The 20058-nt window shown below is 46.0% G+C and overlaps 1 protein-coding gene across 3 annotated transcripts in view; it reads right to left on the bottom strand.

Moving 5' to 3' along the window:
- Positions 1-17754, bottom strand: part of FANCI (FA complementation group I) — a 40911-nt gene extending 23157 nt beyond the window's left edge. Inside the window, exons 1-13 of one of the 3 annotated variants that reach the window (XM_030578041.1) lie at positions 17675-17754; positions 11234-11367; positions 9913-9985; positions 8802-8932; positions 8163-8319; positions 5876-5933; positions 5220-5261; positions 3744-3867; positions 2679-2764; positions 2358-2490; positions 1950-2042; positions 1151-1287; positions 282-459 (exon numbers count right to left, since the gene is read on the bottom strand). In XM_030578041.1, coding sequence (XP_030433901.1) covers positions 282-459; positions 1151-1287; positions 1950-2042; positions 2358-2490; positions 2679-2764; positions 3744-3867; positions 5220-5261; positions 5876-5933; positions 8163-8319; positions 8802-8932; positions 9913-9985; positions 11234-11367; positions 17675-17720 — 1392 coding nt within the window. In that variant the 5' untranslated portion in view covers positions 17721-17754. Of the gene's footprint in view, positions 1-281; positions 460-1150; positions 1288-1949; positions 2043-2357; positions 2491-2678; positions 2765-3743; positions 3868-5219; positions 5262-5875; positions 5934-8162; positions 8320-8801; positions 8933-9912; positions 9986-11233; positions 11368-14393; positions 14471-17674 lie in introns of those variants that run through there. The other 2 variants (XM_030578042.1, XM_030578043.1) reach the window with 2 other exon arrangements.
- Between the last annotated feature and the right edge of the window lie 2304 nt (positions 17755-20058).

The raw sequence follows: 20058 nt of genomic DNA, 5'->3' as shown, positions 1-20058 counted from the left end.
GGATGGAATCTGGATCAATTACAAGAAAATGTAGGAGTGGAGTGAGTACTACCCATTGGTGGATGATAGTCTAGAGGTTAAAGCAAAGAGCTGGGAGTCGAGGCCTAGGTTCTAGTCCCATCTCTGCCATGGATTTCCCCCTCCCCCCACCGCCAAATCTTCCCTTCAGTTCCCCTGATGATGGAGATGAACAAAATCTCATAAAAAGTTGACAAGAGAGCAGGGGCATGAACAGAGTTTCCTCAGAAGAACATATGATGTTATCCTAAACTTCATCCTACCTTAAAGGTTTCCAGCAGGATATTAGCTCCCAGCCTGCATGCCTGCTGGGCTGGCGTCTTGCAAAGGCCATAACTCGTTTCAGCAGCTTTTCCCAGGACCTTTTTTGGCTCGTATGATTCCATTAAGGTGAAACCAAGATTCACCAGCCCTTGAGTAACATGGTCCCAGCCAAAAGCACTGGAGGAAAATGTTAAACAGAGCAAGAAAAAAAAGCAACTTAATAAAGGGAAAGGCTCAAGCTGCAACATTCAGATAATAAAATCTTCCGTGGTCACTCAGGGGCCCAATGTAGATTGGGAGTTGTGTGAAACAAGCATGCTTAACTCTCAGTATAAGGAACGCCTCCACAGGACTCTTCACTCCCGGGTCCCCCAACCAGCAAAGGAGAGACAGGAAACCTACAATTCCTGAGGTAACTTTCAGTATTTTGAACTATGCTGTCCACACCAGATTCAGAAATTGTGCTGACTGATGGCAGGTCCTGAAGCCATAGATGAAGTGTTTAAAGGGATAAAGATGATGGGGTGGGAGGCGAACAGAGGATCATCCCTCATTCACTGTCCAGAAAGCATTCACACTATAGCAGGTAGCATTACTGCAAATGGTCAGCTACCTTTCCTAGTAGGAAATTGGTGGTTAGTGATTTATAATTCAGCCACTCTGCATCACAGATGGCTGAAACTTAGGAGACATCTGTGCAAATGTATATTTTTTCAAAGGTCTCTTATATAAAGCTATGAACTAAGGTTTGGGGTTTGAAGTCAGTTTTCAGTAATAGATAGAATCCCATCACATTTCTATCTAGGCCAAGACCTTGCTCCCTCCCAAAAGCTCTTCAGCTCTGGGTAGTGTGCTCCCAAAAGCAAACCTGTTTTCCACCACTTCCAAGATTATGGACGCTACATCATACTGCTGAGGAAACAAATCCTGCAGGAATTTTGAGCCCTGGAGGAACTGCAGATCCTTGCAGCTTCTCACAATTGACATTTTCAGAAAGTCAAACACCTGAAACATAAAAATAGTGCGAGTGAGGAGGAGTTTGTACAGAGCCATTTCCACAGGTAACCACCAAGTGAGAGAACCATCTAGAGCAGGCACAGTACAGGAAGTGTCAGTGCCAGCTGATCACACAGCTCTGCCAACATCTCTCAATACATTCCTTCTCCAGGATGGTTGTTCCCCACGTTACTCACAGATGCAGCCAAGATGCATGAGTCAGGAGGGTAGCGTATGGTCACACAACACCTACATTTGACATATTTATTTTGGTTTTCGGAGGGCTAAGTTGCTGTCATCTTCACTCCATTGCACTCCTTTCCCCCTATTCATGTCGTCATGTAATTATATTATTAGATGAGAGGTCTCTCTGGAGGCTGTGCCATAACGGGTTTCAGTGGTTAATAGGCGAGGCACAAGAATGGGGGGATAAACCCCTCTCCTTGATCACAAGGATGCTCCAGTGCTCAAGAGCCAGGAAGCATGACTCCCAATGCATCCAACAGTATTTGTAATTACCAAGAGTTCATTTTTGAACCTATACTAAAAAGGGAGCATAGTATGCGCGCGCGCACACGCACACACACACACACACACACCATGAGCGCAACGCACACACAAGGAAGCTTTATGCAAAAATAATCCTTAGGTTACACATAAGAAAAACATACCTGCTCTTCAAATCTGTGTTTTATTGCCACTGAGAGCACAAGAGCCACACTGAAAGGACACAGGGTCTTGCCAAGGTCTCTTTGTTGTTCAGCCTAGGAAATATCAAGAGACAGAACAATCAAAGAGCTTGTTATTTATGATTTAATGAAGCTTCTTGCAACATCAAGGAAGCCATCATTGCTAGTTTAGACCAGACTGGTATTATGCTACCGCAGAGTTGACCTGGGTTGTGGGGGAATCTCTTACCCCAAATGCACTGAATCAATATATAATGTTTTTGACGGCCATAGTGGTATTAACAATTTCAAATCCTGCATAAAGATAACCTGCTAAACCTACCTTCTAGTTTAAAAACCTCTCTCTCGTGCCCCCAAAAGCTCTAACAGTGTGCTCTGCATTTGCTGTACCTTTAGTAGTTTGATTAGTTCCCTGCCAAGATCCTGGTCCAGGTTGATAACAGAGATAATATGAAGAATGATAGTGCCTTCCACATGACGGAGTTGGTCTAGGGGCACCGTGGCAACTTCAAGGTCCACTGACCTGGCAGACACAGCAGAAAACCCTAGGTTACAATCCCTGTTGTAATTGATGGATACCATCTCAAAAGCACTGAACAGGACACATTGATGCAGGACATGGCACAGTTTGTACAAGAGGGGTGTCAGGTAAGGCAGGGAGGTTACAAATACCCAGGCAGCAAAGAAAGACAATGATAGGAAAGGACTTACTCTGGACTCCTCTGCTCTTCTTTTTGCCTTTTATCCAAGTGGTTGAAAAAAGCGATGATTCCTTCCAAAACAGTCTTCTTACTGCCCTGGAAGGCAAGACATAGCAAAACATCATAAACATTATTAATTTATTGCACGTTCTGTAATACCCTTAGACACCACAGGGAATTGCAGTCTGCTTCCCTGATTTCCCCTTGCAATGCTAGTTTCATAATATTTTTAATTTCCCATGCTAAGTCATTGCATGGGGCTCCTGTGCAGTGCATTTCTGGGGTAGAGCAATTGATCATGGTATTGTTTGCATACTCCTTTGTTCAGCACTTACAAAGAAAAGGGTTTTCATTAGAATGGTTCCTTTAAGTGACAAGTCCATTCAGAGCAGCTGGAAAGTCCTAAAACAGTAACTGAGACTCTGGACTTGAGCCAGTGAATTCAAACAGCCTCCCACAATACAGGTAGAGACTATCTCTGGATGGATCATTCTTTTATTGAGTCATTCATGGAATAATAGCAACAAGTAGGGGAGTGGAATAGCCACCCTGTCCAAACTAAATGGCAGGTACCTCACTGGCAGCAGCTGCTTGGAACAGAAACGAGACCTTCTTTAAGATTGATCCAGACCACAACCCAGAGGCAGGTGACACTATGCGAACCATGAACATACTAGAACAGGCAATCCCGTGAGCAGAGACATGGAGTCCATGTCTGGGAAGACTAATAGGTACCTTGCCTATTATATTTTGGAACTGTACCCACTGTTTTCTTCTCCAAAGACTCCATGTCACAGCCATCCTCCTTTCAGTTGAGAAGTGGGAATGATCCCCTCCACAGTGAGATGCTTTCCACCATCTCCCTATCCCCCACAGCAGAGCCTGCCCCCACCTTTCATCAGCTGTGGGAGTGAGCTATCCAGCTGAGACCTAAATTTTGAGCCCCTGCATGATTCAATCCATAGCTCATTTTGTGTATTTTCTCTCTCATATGTGCACACAGTCCATATCTGCTATAGTGGCAAGATGCAAATTCTGGCTTGGAGAGCTTCACCAGCTCCCTTTGGGGTTTTACCTTTGCAGAGAGCAGCAGCAGTTGATAAACCAGAGGAGGAATTTCTTGGAGGTCTAACTTGGAGAACATCCTCAAGACCTTTTCCACGACAAACTGCAGTTCTTCTGCACTTAATGGGATGTCCCTGAAAAATCAAAGGTGCAGACCAGTCATTGCCATTCAGTTCCCAACCCTGCTTCCTTTAGAATACCATAGCAGGTTCAATCTTTGAACTAGCCAGTAGTACTCTAGCATTCCCAAAGGCGCACCACAGGGACCTGAAGTCTTAGATAGAAGGTATTGCCATAGACCCCTCAGCTCCCTGTAACTGTTTCAGAAACAGGTTCACATTCTGAACTACAACACAAGTTGCACATCACAAAGCCTCCCTCACACTGTGCTTGCACATGAATGGACAGTGCCAACTTTTCAATATACAAGGAATCAAAGCCATGACCCAGCCCAGAATCCCCTGCACTCAAGAAAAGAGGGCTGAATAGCCAGACACCTACATGGAATTGGCAGGTACAAAATACACATTATGAATAAGGCAAAGATTTTGTCATGTATATATTTATTAAAAATCACGAACAAGTCATGGGCAATAAAGAAAAAATTCACAGAAGCCCGTGACCTATCCACATCTTTTACTAAAAATATGTATGTCAAGATGGGGAGCTGCAGGATCTCCACACCACCCCGGGGACCTGTCCGGGAGCTCTGGGGCACCCCGGCCGCCTGCAGTGGTCCCAATGGCGGCAGCTGGGAGCTAGGGCACTCCCTCTCCTACCTGCCGCAGCTGGGAGCTCGGGCCTCACAGTTCCCAGCCATCACAGGCAACTGAGGGACCCTGCAGCTCCCAGGCACTGCAAGCTCAAGCCATGGAGGTCTCTGGAAGTCACAGATTCCCTGACTTCCATGACAGAACCGTAACCCTAATTATGAACTACTAACACAACTGATGTTCCCTGTTAAATGATTAATTTAACTCCCCACTTGGTGTGCCCTAAGATGCTAACTAAGGAAGTAAGAGTGGTGAGTGGGGAGAAGAATTCTACCTATTTTTCAAATGGCTCCTCCACAACCCACACTGAGCATTAAAGTCTCTAACCTTCCCTTGAAGCACATGCCTAACTCCCTATAAGGCTTAGGAAAAGTATCGGCAAACACCAAGGGGACATAGATCCTGGTTTCGCAATATTTATACTTTTGATGTGAACAAGGAAAGACATGTCAAGTGTCCCTATTCCTCAACAGCAAGCAGCAGATCCTGAGCCAAGTGAGACTCTGGGAGAAATGGCACAGCCAGTGCTGTCCCTGGGGCATGTTTAGCAGGCTACATGCAGTCCCCAAACATGTCCAATGGATACGCTCAGCACCCATGTGATACCGAGGGTGAAAATGGCAGGTTATTGATGCACAGTCCCCAAGTTGTTTGTGAAGCAGGAGGCAGAAATAGATGGAAAATAAGAAAAACACTGAGGTGGGGGAATTTACCTGAACATGTTGGTGAGATGAATGACACACTGATGATTCCACCTGTGCAAACAAGAGAATAGAGAGCCTGAGAAAGGGCAGAATTGCTGTATGTTCTCCCTGCCCCCCGAATTTAGTACATTTCTACAGTTCTTCTGTTACTATCCCAAAGAAAGAACAGAAGCCTGATTTGAACTAAAATTCACAACTGTTACCAGCTACTCATCAATAATTGGAATGGCTCTGATCGGCTGCTCTTCTCCTAGTGACAATAAACAGGAAAACCAAAGGGAAAGACCGAAGTACCCCTTGAGGCCAATTCATGCAGCAGTGGTGCAGATGGGTCACCTGTCCTCCAGGCTGGAGAAGCCACCACATTGCCAGCTCTCATAGGGGGCGAGATTTAAAGGAAGTAGAGCAGGGCAAAGTGGAGGTGATTCTCCAGCCCAGGTTGGGAACTCTTCAAAGCACAATGTAAAGGGCAATATTTGGCCCATTTGGCTGCAGACTTTTCTTAGAATTGCAGAAGCAGCTGCGGTTTTAGACTGAGGCTTGTGTTTCATTTTATAGCAGGTGGGTAGTAGACAGATTATTTTTTGTAAAAAGCCCAGATGCTGACAGATGCATAACAATTATTAAATTAACAAATAGAAATGAAGAGGAGGAGATGTACACACCTGCTGGAGCAGAGGGTATTGATCAACTGCTTTTTAAACTCTTCCCCACTCAGCTCACCTGGAGAAGCAAAAAGCATTTAGAAGCAGATTCCAGTGAAAGAAAGGTGTAGGAGAGAGACCTTAATATTGATGCAAAAATTATATTAATACAATAACTATTTTATTAGGTCATTACAAGCTTGTTTGCTCCTGTACTGAATAATTAAGGTATAGCTACAAGTATGTTATAACCAGAATGCTTGGAAATACAACAGTACATGTATTTAGCTAGTTAAGTTACAAAATGTTAATGCTAATCAAAGACATCCCAGAAGGTTTCTACTTCTATCTACCAAGGATAGCAAACATCAGGAAGAAAAACTGTAAAAATATCCATGTTTTAGGCAGAGGCCTAATCGTAAAAAGGAATGTAGAGCCATAAATCTATGGAAGTGTCCATACCAACTCCATTTATTTTAAAAAGGAAAATCTCTGCTTGTATTTTTGAAACTCCAGGAAAAATATGTAAACAAACATTTAAAACCTTTCCAACTGTTATTTCTACTTTTAAGATGTACAAGCACCTTTGTGAAAGGCATAAATTTGCAAATATGTTAGCTAAATGCAAAGCGTCTAATATCACTGCCACATAAATGGTAAAATGCTTTATGTACCAACATGTAATCTAACTAACTTGCTAGACAAATGGAACAAGCCATTTAAATATAGAATATTTATGTTAACACGGAATTAATTAATTGCTGGCAGTGAACAAGCAAACCCTCACCCAACTCAGGGAGGCAAGAAAATCATCCTCCAAAAACTGTTGTGTAGAATTAAAAACTTAAGCTAAAGAATTTCTCAAAGTTATTTAACTTTAAAAGACTGTTTTGAGAACAAAACCTTTTTATAGAAAGAACAGGAGTGTTTGCACTTTCTGAAAACAGAATTTAAATTTCCTGTCAAACTCTAATAAACTGGAAGAATATCTGAGAGAATGGACTGAATAAAAAGACAAAGTTAAAGCTAGCTTTGAAAGTTATCTGATGCTTTCCTGCCAGAAAAACAGAGGCAATTAAAGAAATGTTGCATATTCATTGATAAACTGCATATTCATAAGATGAAGGGGCTCCTAAGGACTACCCAGGAAGGCACAGAGCCAATGAAAGAGCAACAGCACTTGAAGTTAAACAAGCCTGGAAGGAGTGTGTTTTCCTATAGTGTCATGAAAATAGGAAGGAGAAGGGTATACAAGACTCTGAAGTGAGCGCCCCATACACATACCCTGGGCTAGTTTGTTTACACAGCAAGCACTCCACAAGTCTCAGACAGCTAAGAAAAACAGAGAAGACTCAAGAATAAACCAACCCTAGGAAAACCTCCCCAAAAACCTCATCAAGGATTAATGAGAGAAAGTTAACTAAAACACTGTCAAGGGGTTAGATTTAAATTCTTGCACTGCCATTTTTGGGATAGGAAAATGCTGCTGTCACTTAAATGACTAGCTGTTTCTCTGTTAATCACCAAATGGTGAGACCATGTATTTGTGGAGAGGAGATTGGGACCAATCACTGGTAAATTGAGAAATAGTGGAACTAAGTTGGATTTAAGATTCTTAATATTTATAATTGAAGTGTTTTAAGACAGCTCCTTAAAAGGCTTCTTCTGCCTAACTAGTTTAAAAATATTTTATTTCAAAAAGATTTAGTTAAGATTGCTTTCTTTGCCTAATTATGAACTGTTAAGGTTATTAACGACAGGCTTCTTACCAAACCTTAAATTATTTTGCCCTATATAAACAGTTGTAAGTATCTAATAAGATACTAAAACCGAATTCACAATAGTTTGGAGAAACAATACACTTTGGTGTCACAGTACCAAGAGAAGAGTGACTCACCAAAGGCAGGGTTCACTCTCGATGTAATCTGTTAAACGCTCTCCCCAGAAACATACAGAAGAGGTTATAACAGCAATAACCAGTTTACCATTTGTGTTGTTTTGTTTAATTTTTTTTTCTTTTTCTAATAAAAAATAGCCCTGGTTAATAATTTGTGATTATTTTGCTTGGTCTTGATCCTGGTATCCACTAAGGCATGCAAAAGAATCTGTGCGACTAAGTAGTGGGAGTCAAACCCCTGAGTGGGCAGTAAGAGAAACAATTAGTAAGAGCTGGCCTATCATTTCATGTTTCTTTAAATATTTATAGTAATTTTTAAAATGAAATTACTTCGCATCCAACAATTTAAAACTACCCCTCCCTTTCCACCCCACAAAGGATTGGACAGTGAGAGAGAAGCAAAGGGATTACCTTTCCCATAAACCAGGCTCTCTTTTGAGGTAGCCAGTGCAGTAAGAACTGAGGAAAACAACTCCAAGGATTTCCCATTAGACAGGCTTCCTCCTTTAATAACATCAACAAACAGAGTGGCCAGTTCAGCCAATGCAGCGCCTGGTAATTGACGAGCCTGATAAAAGATTAAAATAAAATAAAATAAAATAAAATAAATAAGAGTATTAGGAGATGCACTAGAAGATTCCAGACATAAATACAAGTGATTAAAGGAAAGCAAGTATACGCTCAAGAAGCCAATGGGAACCACATTAATGACTGCTGATGCAGCCCAATATTGGTTAGTAGAGGAAGTCACCCAGAAACACAGTGTGTCACACTGGCCATTAGAAATGGGGATAAGTCATGTTGACTAAGTCAAGGGATTGGAGAGTCTGAACTACTTCCCAGTACAAACATCCAACTACGATAATCACACAGATAACACTTTCCAAATATTAACTAATCTCATCCTGGGTGAGACTCAAGCAGGTGACCCACTCATTTTTCCCAGTGGCCTAATTAATAATTGGAATCCACACCTCACAGGTAAAAGGCACTTCCCCTCCCGCCTAGACTCAATAGGCCCCATATGATCCACTCTAAATGAGCACCTACCTCCAGCATCAGCAACCCTATGATCTCTGACGCTATGTCCAACGGCAGGTCCCCCGACTCCACCAGCTGGATACAATGTTTGTAAACCTGGAGTCTCCTGAGAACACCATTCTGCTGAGAGCAAGGGGAACCTTATTGAAGGGGGGGGGGGAAAGGGAAGGAAAAAATGTTAATCTAAGTAATATATTAAGTTATAGGAAATGGATCACAAGTGGAAGGACCAGACTTTACCCCCATTCATCTATCTGATAAAACCAGAAGAAAAAGAAAATAGGAACAGCTAGAATCAAAGATCTGAAATTCTTCTCTTACCCATCCTGTCACTGCTTGTGACACTCAGGCAGATTTTCCAGGGGCGTGAAATGCAGATTTTAAAAGGAGCCAGCTAGACAGTTCACTGATTCAGCAGGCCAGCTCAGATTCTCCTCATATCCTATTACAGGCTCCCTAAACCAGGGCTATTTTTAAAGAACTTAGCTAATTCCTGAGTGCATTTGTGGTATCTGAGACAACTTAGGTTAGACCAGAGATCGGCAACCTTTGGCCCGTGGCCCATCAGGGAAAGCTCCTAGAAGGCCAGGATGGTTTGTTTACCTGAAGCATCTACAGGTTCAGCTGATCGCAGCTCCCACTGGCCGTGGTTCACTGTCCTGGGCCAATGGGGGCTGCGGGAAGCGACACAGGCCGATGGATATGCTGGCCACCCTTCCCGCAGCTCCCATTGGCCCGGGACAGTGAACCGCTGCCAGTGGAAGTTGCAATCAGCTGAACCTGCAGGTAAACAAACCATCCTGGCCTGCCAGCAGCTTTCCCTGGCAGCCCACAGGTTGCTGATCCCTGGGTTAGACCTATTTCCCCTTCCCCAATACATGTGTAACACTGCCACTTTCAATTGATCCCCAGGTCAGGAAGCCTGACTGCTTAGATTTAGATAAAATCACAGAGAGAGATGATTAGCATTTTACCTGAAAACCTATTTCTTTCACGGTATCTAGAAGACCTCATTCAGTTGCCCACTTACCTACTTCAACTAGTTATCTATATGGGCAAGCCAAGAGCCTTCTGAAAGTAAGTCATCCAGAGGTCAATGAAACCCAAGTTGTCCTATTACCTTTGAAGATTCCCCTCAGCAGTACTGCAGTCTCCTTTCCCTTCACAGCCTGCCTCGTAATAAGGTCATCAAGCTGCAACCAGAAGGAAACAGTTGTAAGATGCCAGTTACTTATTTCCACACTTCCAACATTTACATTTGCAGGTTCACCCCATCCCCTTCTAGGAAGGGCACTGCCTGTCCAGGAACTAATTCCACAACAAAAGGGCTGGGACTCACACAGCTATTATCCTTCACCTGAACACTTTGCCATATGGTTATATTGCACCATGACTGACAGCAATGTCAGACATTTCTCAATCCCTACAGAGTGGATAGACCTAATTACAACCATCCTAACAGCATTACATTGATCTGTAGCCTATCAGAGAACATATCAAGGCACAAGGCATTTAAGCGGAGGGAGCTGGGACAGGGGAGCGTGGGGAGGGCTGCCTGCAGCATGTAAGTGGGGGAGGGGGCGGCACACAGGGGAACTCCCCGCCCCTGCTCACACCTGCTCCGAGCACAAGCACGCCATGGCTGCTTCACTTCTCCCACCTCCCAGGCTTGCGGCACCTAAGCTGATTGGCGTCACAAGCCTGGGAGGTGGGAGAAGTGAAGCAGCCACAGCATACTCATGCTTGGAGCAGGGGTGAGCTGGGGTGGGGGAGGGTGCCTTAGGGCGGAGGGGGAGAGCTGCCGCGGGGGGGGCGGGGGCGGTGCGCCTCAGGGCAGGTGCGCGGGGAGGGCACAAGGTGCAAGTTTCGCCTAGGGCACAAAACATCTTTGCACCAGCCCTGGTACCACCCCCGAAGCTCCCACTGGCCATGGTTCCCAGTTCCCGGCCAATGGGAGCTGTGGGGAGTGGTGCCTGCAGGCAAAGGCAGCGCTCAGAGCCATCTGCCCCCTGCCCCCCCCCCACACACACACTCCACCATGGGCTGCAGGGATGTGGTGCCGACCACTTCCAGGAGGTGCATGGGGCCAGGGCAAGCAAGGACTCTGCCTTAGCCCCACTGTGCCACGGGGCTGGCAACCCCGCAGGCTGGATTGGCTCGCAAGCCGTAGTATGCCCTCCCCTGCCGTAGAACATACACCACAGCTCCAATCCATTCCAAGTTCTTCTTTAGCTTTTGGAAACTCAGTACACAGCCAGAACTATTCATTCAGAGTACCATCTGACAATTATTTTTTTCCCCATCAGACATCCTGTGAATTGGTAGGGGTACACTTTTACATCTTCAAAAGAAGGAAAATTCGAGGAACCATTTTCTCCTGCTACAGCCCATGCACAGAATCCAAATAAAGACTCAAAAATGTTCAAAAATATGCAACTTACCTCACTTTCCTTCAGGTTTTGCAGACATTCCTGAAGTTTGTCTAGTGCATCTTCTGCTGCTAGAGACAAGATTTTCTGGTCCATTGTAGCTCGTGTCATTAGACTTTGCAGCACAGTCACACATTGAATGTGCTCTGGAAAATGACAGCAGCATTAGCACTTGGGGAATAATACAGGAAATCACTTAGTCCTTTCCCACAATAAACCTGTGCAGAAAAATATTATTCAAGAGCATTTTCAAGGAATAACTCCCTCATTCATCAATTCTCCACTACAACACAATCTGATTTTATAATGCGTCTTTTACAGAAATATCTCCCAATGTACAAGTAAAACAATGGAAACATCACAGCAATGGCATGTGAGAGAAAGGATGGGAATCATAACTAGGAAAGGGCACTGGTCAACAGCTAACCATCTATAGGCAGCATCAAAGAGGTATGGGGAGAAATCACTGAAGCAGAATTGTAACCAGTGGCAGAATGTTAGTATAGTACCAACCACGCATGCTATTAACATAAATCATTCAAAGTAAAGCAGCATTCTCAGTTAGGATATTCTGTCTGGTATAGGGCATTCTATTAGCGTTTCACCCCTTAACAGTCTTTTTAAATTGGCTGGCCATCACATCTCTGACCTGAAAGTTCAAAAGGATGTGGAATGACGAGCAATTGAATAGAAAAGACAACACAAAGCAGTACAGGACTGGCCTCACAAAAATGCAGAAATTCAAAGCTTTATTCCAGATAGAGCGGTCATCACCTCTGAAACAACCAAAGATTCACATTAGGAAGCACTCAGCACAAAGGGGGAAGAGAGGGCTTTCATTTTAATTATAATTATCAGGAGGGATATTTGCATGAGAACATGATCTTTGCACCATAAGAACCCAGCTGCCCAACCTCTGAGAAACATCTGCAATGTCAGTGAAGAATGACACTTCAGAGGCAGAATTAGCAGATACTTGTGCAAGATAATGTGTATTGGTGGTAACCATGTTAGTCTGTATCCACAAAAACAACAAGGAGTCCAGTGACACCTTAAAGACTAACAAGATTTATTTGGCCATAAGCCTTCGCGGGTAAACAACCTCACTTCTTCAGATACATAGAGTGAAAGTTACAGATGCAGGCATTATATAATGACACATGATGAGAGGGAGTACCTCACAGGTGGAGAACCAGTGTTGACAGGGCCAATTCAATCAGGGTGGATGTAGTCCACTCCCCATAGATGAAGAGGTGTCAATTCCAGGAGAGGCAAGCTGCTTCTGTAATGAGCCAGTCACTTCCAATCTCTATTCAAGCCCAAATTAATGGTGTTAAATTTTAGTTCTACTGTTTCTCTTTGAAGTCTGTTTCTGAATTTTTTTTTGTTCAAGAATAGTGACTTTTAAATCTGTTACAGAATGTCCAGGGAGATTGAAGTATTCACCGACTGGCTTTTGTATGTTACCATTCCTGATGTCCGATTTGTGTCCATTTATTCTTTTACATAGGGACAGTTCGGTTTGGCCAATGTACAGGGCAGAGGTGCATTGCTGGCACATGATGGCATATATAACATTAGTATATATGCAGGTGAATGAGCCCTTGATGGTGTGGCTGATGTGGCTGGGTCCTCTGATGGTGTCTCCAGAGTAGCTATGGGGTAGGCAATGAGGTTTGCTACAGGGATTGGTTCCTGGGTTAGTGTTCTGTGGTGTGGTGTGTAGTTGCTAGTGAGTATTCGCTTCAGGTTGGGGGGTTGTCTGTAAGCGAGGGCTGGCCTGCCTCCCAAGGTCCATGAGAGTGAGGGATCGTTTTCCAGGATAGGTTGTAGATCACTGATAATGCACTGGAGAGGTTTTAGCTGGGGGCTGTATGTGATGGCCAGTGGTGTTCTGTTATTTTCCTTGTTGGGCCTGTCCTGTAGTAGGTGATTTCTGGGTACCCATCTCGCTCTGTCAATCTGTTTCCTCACTACCCCAGGTGGGTATTGTAGTTTTAAGAATGCTTGATAAAGATCTTGTAGGTGTTCGTCTCTGTCTGAGGGATTGAAGCAAATCTGGTTGTATCTTAGGGCTTGGCTGTAGACAATGGGTCATGTGATGTGTCCTGGATGGAAGCTGGAGGCATGTAAGTAAGTATAGCGGTCGGTAGGTTTCCGATATAGGGTGATGTTTATGTGACCATCTCTTATTTGCACTGTAGTGTCCAGGAAGTGGATCTCTTGTGTGGACTGGTCCAGGCTGAAGTTCATGGTGGGATGGAAATTGTTGAAATCCAGGTGGAATTCTTCAAGGGCCTCCTTGCTTTGCCTCTCCTGGAACTGACACCTCCTCATCTATTATTGGGAGTGGACGACATCCACCCTGACTGAATTGGCCCTGTCAGCACTGGTTCTCCACTTGTGATGTAACTCCTTCTCTTCATGTGTCATTATATAATGCCTGCATCTGTAACTTTCACTTTATGCATCTGAAGAAGTGAGGTTATTTACCCACAAAAGCTTATGTCCAAATAAATGTGTTAGTCTTTAAGGTGCCACCGGACTCCTTGTTTCTTGCCCAGTTCTCTACTGACAATAAAACACGACCCAGCCCTTATGGTGAAGGAACAGAAACCTCTCTTCCCAGGGATAATAAAGGACAAAGCAACACAGAAGCTTGTGGGCAGACCTCCCAGTGGCCCGTGACACCAGACAAATAACACACCCAACCCTAGTTCAGGGAGAGAGGAGGAGGGCACCGCAGTTGGGGTTTTTCATACGTTTGCAAGGGGGTTTTTTAGCCATCCCGCACTGGCTCTAGGCACCTTGGCCACACTCAAAACGCCTGCCCCCAGCAACGCCAGCCCCGCCCCACACGAAACCCCCCCCCTTGGCAGCCCCCCCAGCCAGCAGCCACCTCTCGCCCCAGGCACTTCCCGCCCGCTGCCGCCCCCCGTGACCCTGGGTCGTTCTCACCCCCGAGCCCGCTTCCGCAATCCGCTCTCGTCGCATGCCCACTCGGGCCCCGACTCCGAAACTCCCGCCGAAAACGCCGTATCCGTTACCCCTGGCAACAGATCCCGCCTCCCGTGCTCACTTCCGTTACCCATGCCAACAGAGCCCGCCCTCAAAACCATGCAGCCCCGCCCATCGGAGAGAGGCCAGGGCTCGTGGGTAATAGAACGCTCACTGCTTACTGGGCCGCGGGTTCGAATCTCCCCGTGTCTGCAGCGCGAGGCGAAGAGCGCTCCGCGACCACAGCCCCGGGGCCCCGGCACACGGAATGCAGCCTGGGCTGGCGGCGGCTGTGTCTCCTTTGCCCCGGGCCCCGCTCGGACTCAAAGGCCAGCTACAGCGGTCAGCCACCCCCTTGGTCTGCTGCCGGCCAGGACTTCTCACTGGAGCGCAGGCACCGCCCCGAGCCCACCCTGGTCCAAAAAGTGCGGGGTGGAGGAACGTCTCGGGGGGGTTCAGCGATGCCAGCCCCGCGCAGCGAGGGAGGCAGGGCTCAGGCGAGCGGTGGCAGCTCCGCAATGTGGGGGGGTGCTCGGGCCAGCCCCTTGCTCGGGAGGGCGGGGGCTATCTCCCTGCAGTGTCCCATTTTCCCTATGGGAAATATGGCCACCCAGGTCATCCTTACAGGGTGGGTCACCCGGGCACCCACCCCGCGGCACCATGGTCCAGGGGGGCCATGTGGCTGCACAGAGGTACCTGCTGCCAGTGTAGAGGCAGAAGCTGCTCCTGGCTGGCAGGCCAGTGCCACGTGTGTGTGTGGGGGGGGGAGCACCCAGATTTCTCCCTGCTTCCTCTTGATGAAGGAACATGGTGGGAGAGAGGTGAGCAGTTCTGTATGGATACTGCTCCCCTCTCCTCCACCGTTCCTCTGCACCGTCTGTGAGGTGGGTATTAGGAGCTGCTGCTCCCCTGTCCTCCCCTAATGCAGCCCCGGTGGGGATAGTGACCTGGATGCAGGGAATCCTGACTTTGATCCTCCCTGCCCCCCCAAAGTCCCCTGGGGTGCACAGAGGACCAGTGTTCAAAGGGGGGCAATAAAGCCAGCTGCACCATGCACCCAGATTGGTTTCCCCACTTGGGTACAGGAGGGGTTTGCAGGAGTTAGGGAAATGGGGTACTGTGCAGAGGCTAGGGGCATGGGGAGCCGATGGGGACCAGGGCAACAGGAGGGGATGCTATGCCCATGGGGGCCAGGGCAACAAGAGAGGATGCCATGCCCATGGGGGGCCAGGGGCACTAAAATACAAGTTTGCCCTGGGCACCCTGGCTTCATGCTCACCCTAAGCAAACCCCTCGCAGCAGAGAGGCCAAGGACTGAGGGGGCCATAGAGGCTGAGCTAAGGAGTGGCTGGGCAGTGGAAAGGGGTGCCATCCCTGTTCAGTGGGGCAACAGAGGACTTTTTCTTTAGGGCCCTAAATCCGGCACCTTTCGCCAGCATAGAATTCAACTAAAAAAAAATCTCCCAGATGAACTTTCAGTAACAAAACAGGAAGCTATTTCAGTGCTTCCCTACATGTACCCCAAACCCTCCTCGCTTCTTGGGAGGGTGACAGTGGTCACACACGTCCACCTCCCTGGATACATTATCACACCCCATGTCTTAAGAAGAATTGAACAATCCTGCTCTCAGAGTGGCCCCAGCCAATAACAGCTCCTGGGGTTCCACTCACTGATGGGTTTCCCCTTTGAGGCTTTCCTAGCAGGGCCTGAAATGCTCTCCCAGACTCATCCTCTGAAAGTCAGGCTCCCTAAAGCTTGTTTTTCATGCATTTTTCCCCATCTCCACCACATGTACATGCATTTCAACATCTGCTCTCAATTGGGTTTTCTTAGAACAGACACTGACAAACTCCCTCTTTTACCCTGAGGGGGCAATGGAGCACACAAATTTCAGGAACTTAGAACCACTCTGAATCCAGTTAGATTTCAAATGTGTTAGGATTCTCATCCTGATTTTTTTTAGAACCATTAACTCATTTCACAGTATTCAGTGCTTACTAGATTGAAGAAGTGATTAAATTACTGGCTGGAATTATATGTAATGTTGTTGTAGCCATGTTGGTCCCAGGATATTAGAGAAACAGTGGGTGAGGTAATATCTTTTATTGAACTAACTTTTGTTAGTGAGAGAGAAGCTTCTCCTTGAATGGTCTCTTAGAATAGGTGCTAATTCAGGGACTGGCAACCTTTGGCATGTGGCTCATCAGGGTAAGCCCCTGGCGGGACAGGCCAGTTTGTTTACCAGCAGCGTCTGCAGGTTCAGCTGATTGCAGCTCCCACTGGCCGCGGTTCGCTGCTCCAGGCCAGTGGGGATTGCGGGAAGAGGTGGCCTGGCCTGCGCCGCTTCCTGCAGCCCCCATTGGCCTGGAGCAGCAAACCGCAGCCAGAGGGAGCTGGGATCCGCGGAACCTGCTGGTAAACAAACTGGCCCGGCCCACCAGGGGCTTACCCTGATGAGCCATGTGCCAAAGGTTGCTAATCCCTGTGCTAACTACTTTTGCTAAACTGTTTGATCTTGTATTTAGTTGTGACATTCTAAGTACTTTTCCCTGACCTCAAGAAGAGCTCCGTGTAGGTCAAAAGCTTGTCTCTCACCAACAGAAGCTGGTCCAATAAAATATTTTACCTCACCCACCTTGCCTTTCTCTAATATCCTGGAACGGACACGGCTACAACACGACAACATTGATAGAATTGGACTTAATGTAAGTTGCAGTATGCAGTAATACCAAAGTAGTAACAACCACCATAAAGTGTAGGGGGCTAATACTGTCAAATACTGTATTGTTTTTGATGAGGCTATTTCTGGAAGTGCTGTCAGCATGCACAAGGAAACATGTCTCCTACCGCATCCTTGTGGAGCTTTTGCAAGCACGTTACAAATCACTAAGTAGGCAGAAATGCCTTTTACAGATGTCTCTATGGAGCCTATGAGATAAGAAGAGAGAAGAAGAGGATATGGTCTGGAGTAGGGAAGAAATAACTAGGAAATGCATCCGACACAAAACGAGTCGTGAATGTTTCCAGCTGCTCCTCCAAATGGCAGCAAGGATAAGAGGTGAAAGAATCAGGAAACTGGCCAAAATGGGGTCTGAGTGATTGAAAAAGTACAAGTCTATGCTACCAAAGAAAAATTCAGGAGACGGACAGTCCCAGGCAAGATGTTTCTCAATGGAAGCTGCATACTTTACAGTTCAACAGGGTCTCTGTTTTGTCTTCTATATATGCCTATTCAATCACACACACGCACACCACACACATGCCCACAGGAGGCTTGTGTGTCAGATAATTTCTAACCCTTTGTATTTTCCCAAGCCCTTTTACCCCTGGGGAGCATCAACACTGTCCCTTTCCCAGAAAAATTGTTAAATACAAACTTAGAATATCATTCTCCTCTAACCTTTTTTGTTAGGCATGGTCCTAATACCAGCTGAGACTTGGTGTGTGCGACTCACCTCCATCCTTGCATGTCATTGTGGGATCTGCAGGTGACGGCATCATGGATAGGTTCTGAAAACAGCGGAGGACCTTTAATGGGCTGCTGGCCCTGCTGAACCCTCCTTGTCTAGTGAGGTGGCAGCCTGCAGGATGCAGTGGGGTTTCTACTCAGGACAGGGAAGCTATGTGTATTTTTCTTTTTGGTAACTTCTGCTTTTGTGCCGTAAGATTCAGCAGGAGTTTTTTCTGCTTTGTCAGGTCACCTCCTGGACGGAACATTGACAAGTGCACTGACACTTCTATTATGACAACCAAGAGACTAGCCTCATTCCTTCCAGGGAAGAAAAGGTTGCCTCAGTGTCCTGTGGAGATGATGCAGCACATGTTGTTCCTTGGCAGGGCATTAGCTATTATTGTGGCCCCACATATTTGGCACCTTTTATAAACGGTTCCATTTCTAGCAAATGGGCTCCTGTCATGGGTGCACAGGCTCAGTGCTCTGGAACAGCTCCCAATGAAGCCCAGGCAGGACCCTCAGTATGACACCTCTGGGCACACACTCACTAGGATAAGCCTCCTTGGCTTCAGCACCTTCGGGGATTGACCTCAGAGCCTTCAGCTACCCTGTTCCATGCTGGGAGCCTCCTGCAATGAGTCTACCTGAATAGGACATCTGGGGAAGCCTTACATCTCCCAAAGGAGCCATGCCCCCCAACTTCTGCAATAAGCAGCGACTCTCAGCCAGTCTTGTAAAACAGAAGGGTTTATTAGTTGTCTGGAACACAGCGTAGAAAAGTTATATGTTAGATATAATTTTCTGTTTTCTGTGCTAAGTCCACCTGGCTCTCCCTTCCCTCCCCCGCCCACCCCCCCCAAAACCCAATCCAGTAGATGGTCCTGTTTCCAACAGCTCACCTTCAGTACATCCTATTGCCCCTCCTCCATCCTATTGTGGAAAACTGACCACACGGTTGATTTTAGATCAGACAGCCTGAGGCTCCTTTATTTTATACAAGCATATATGCAGGAAGAGACAGCATGGCCCCGTGCAAGAGGTAAGCTGCTTTGCTTTCTACAAATCTTACCAAGCTTATAAAGGTTAAAACTGCAAAACGTAGCACACTTGTTACACGTTAATTGCCTTATTTGGGATATAATATTAAAAACAAGCAAGCTGACCCATTACCTTTCCATCTATGGTTTTTCCTGTTATTTGTCATCCCTAGCCAAGTCTGTGTTTTGACTGTTCTAACACCTTTTTTTGTAGTCCCGAAAGCAAGCTCAGTTGTTATAACTTAACAGATCTTCTGGTTCCCCTTTATCCAATTCCAGTTCCTCTTTTTTGGGGCCCTGACCACATCTTTCTGCCCTCGCATGCCCTTTGTACAGACAAAGCCATTATTCTGTTTTGGAAACTTTCCACTGTGACTCCTTTTACCTCTTGACACACAGAAGCAACATTCCTTCATTCTTTCATCACTTTGTCCCCCTCCTCTCTTCCCCTTATACACAGAGACAAGCTGAACCAAATTTCAACACAGCTTAAAAACAAGCTTATCCAATGTTTAGGCCTAAAAGCCTGGCCAAAGTTATAAGCCCACCGTATTTTCCCTCATAATCCTTTATTCTGTTTTCCGAGCAAAACTGGTCACCTGGCCTCCACCTCTCTCTTTGTTCTCCAACTTGTCGTAGCCAACTGGCTTCTTGCAGAGGGTGGGTCCCCTGGCCATCAGTTGCTAATTTATGAAGTGTCCGGTCATTGTCTGGGCCCAGGAAGCTAAACAACAGACATCTGGTCCCCTAGGGTTCACGGCAAAGATCAGACACCATCGTCCCACCACCTAGTTAATGTGCAACACATAGGGGAAACTGTTTTGTTTCATACAAAACATTAAGAAAATCCCCCCACTTCATAGAATCAGAAGATTAGGGTTGGAAGAGACCTCGAGATCATCTAGTCCAACCCCTGCTCAAAGCAGGACCAACACCAACTCAGTCAATTCACACCTAGCTCTGTTTTGTTCTGAAACAGATTTCTCAAGCTGGGAGATCCTGATATGCTCTGCATTGTAATTTCTTTGCAATGAATTACTAGGCAACCTTGCCAATTTGCTTTAAATATTATAGGGTGGCAAAAGCCATTGTACCTCTATGATCTCTATGCCATAGGAAAAGCAAGTCATCACAAGGGAGTTTGTTGCTGACCTGTAACTTTCTTTTGTGTGTCTTGAAATCTATTACAGTTCCAAACTAAACAACACTGCTCATAATGTAGGTCCTACTGATACAAAGCTGTAGTGATGTGTGCATTCTGATTCAGTTTTAATAAGAGTAATTTGAATAAACGTGAGACGTATGAATAGTCAGGATGTCACGGAGATGAAAACTGTATGTTGGGTCA

This window comes from Gopherus evgoodei, chromosome 10, assembly GCF_007399415.2.
Source record: "Gopherus evgoodei ecotype Sinaloan lineage chromosome 10, rGopEvg1_v1.p, whole genome shotgun sequence".
NCBI lineage: Eukaryota > Metazoa > Chordata > Testudines > Testudinidae > Gopherus > Gopherus evgoodei.
The sequence above is the reverse complement of the archived record's forward strand: the minus strand, read 5'-3'. Positions and strand labels throughout refer to the sequence as shown.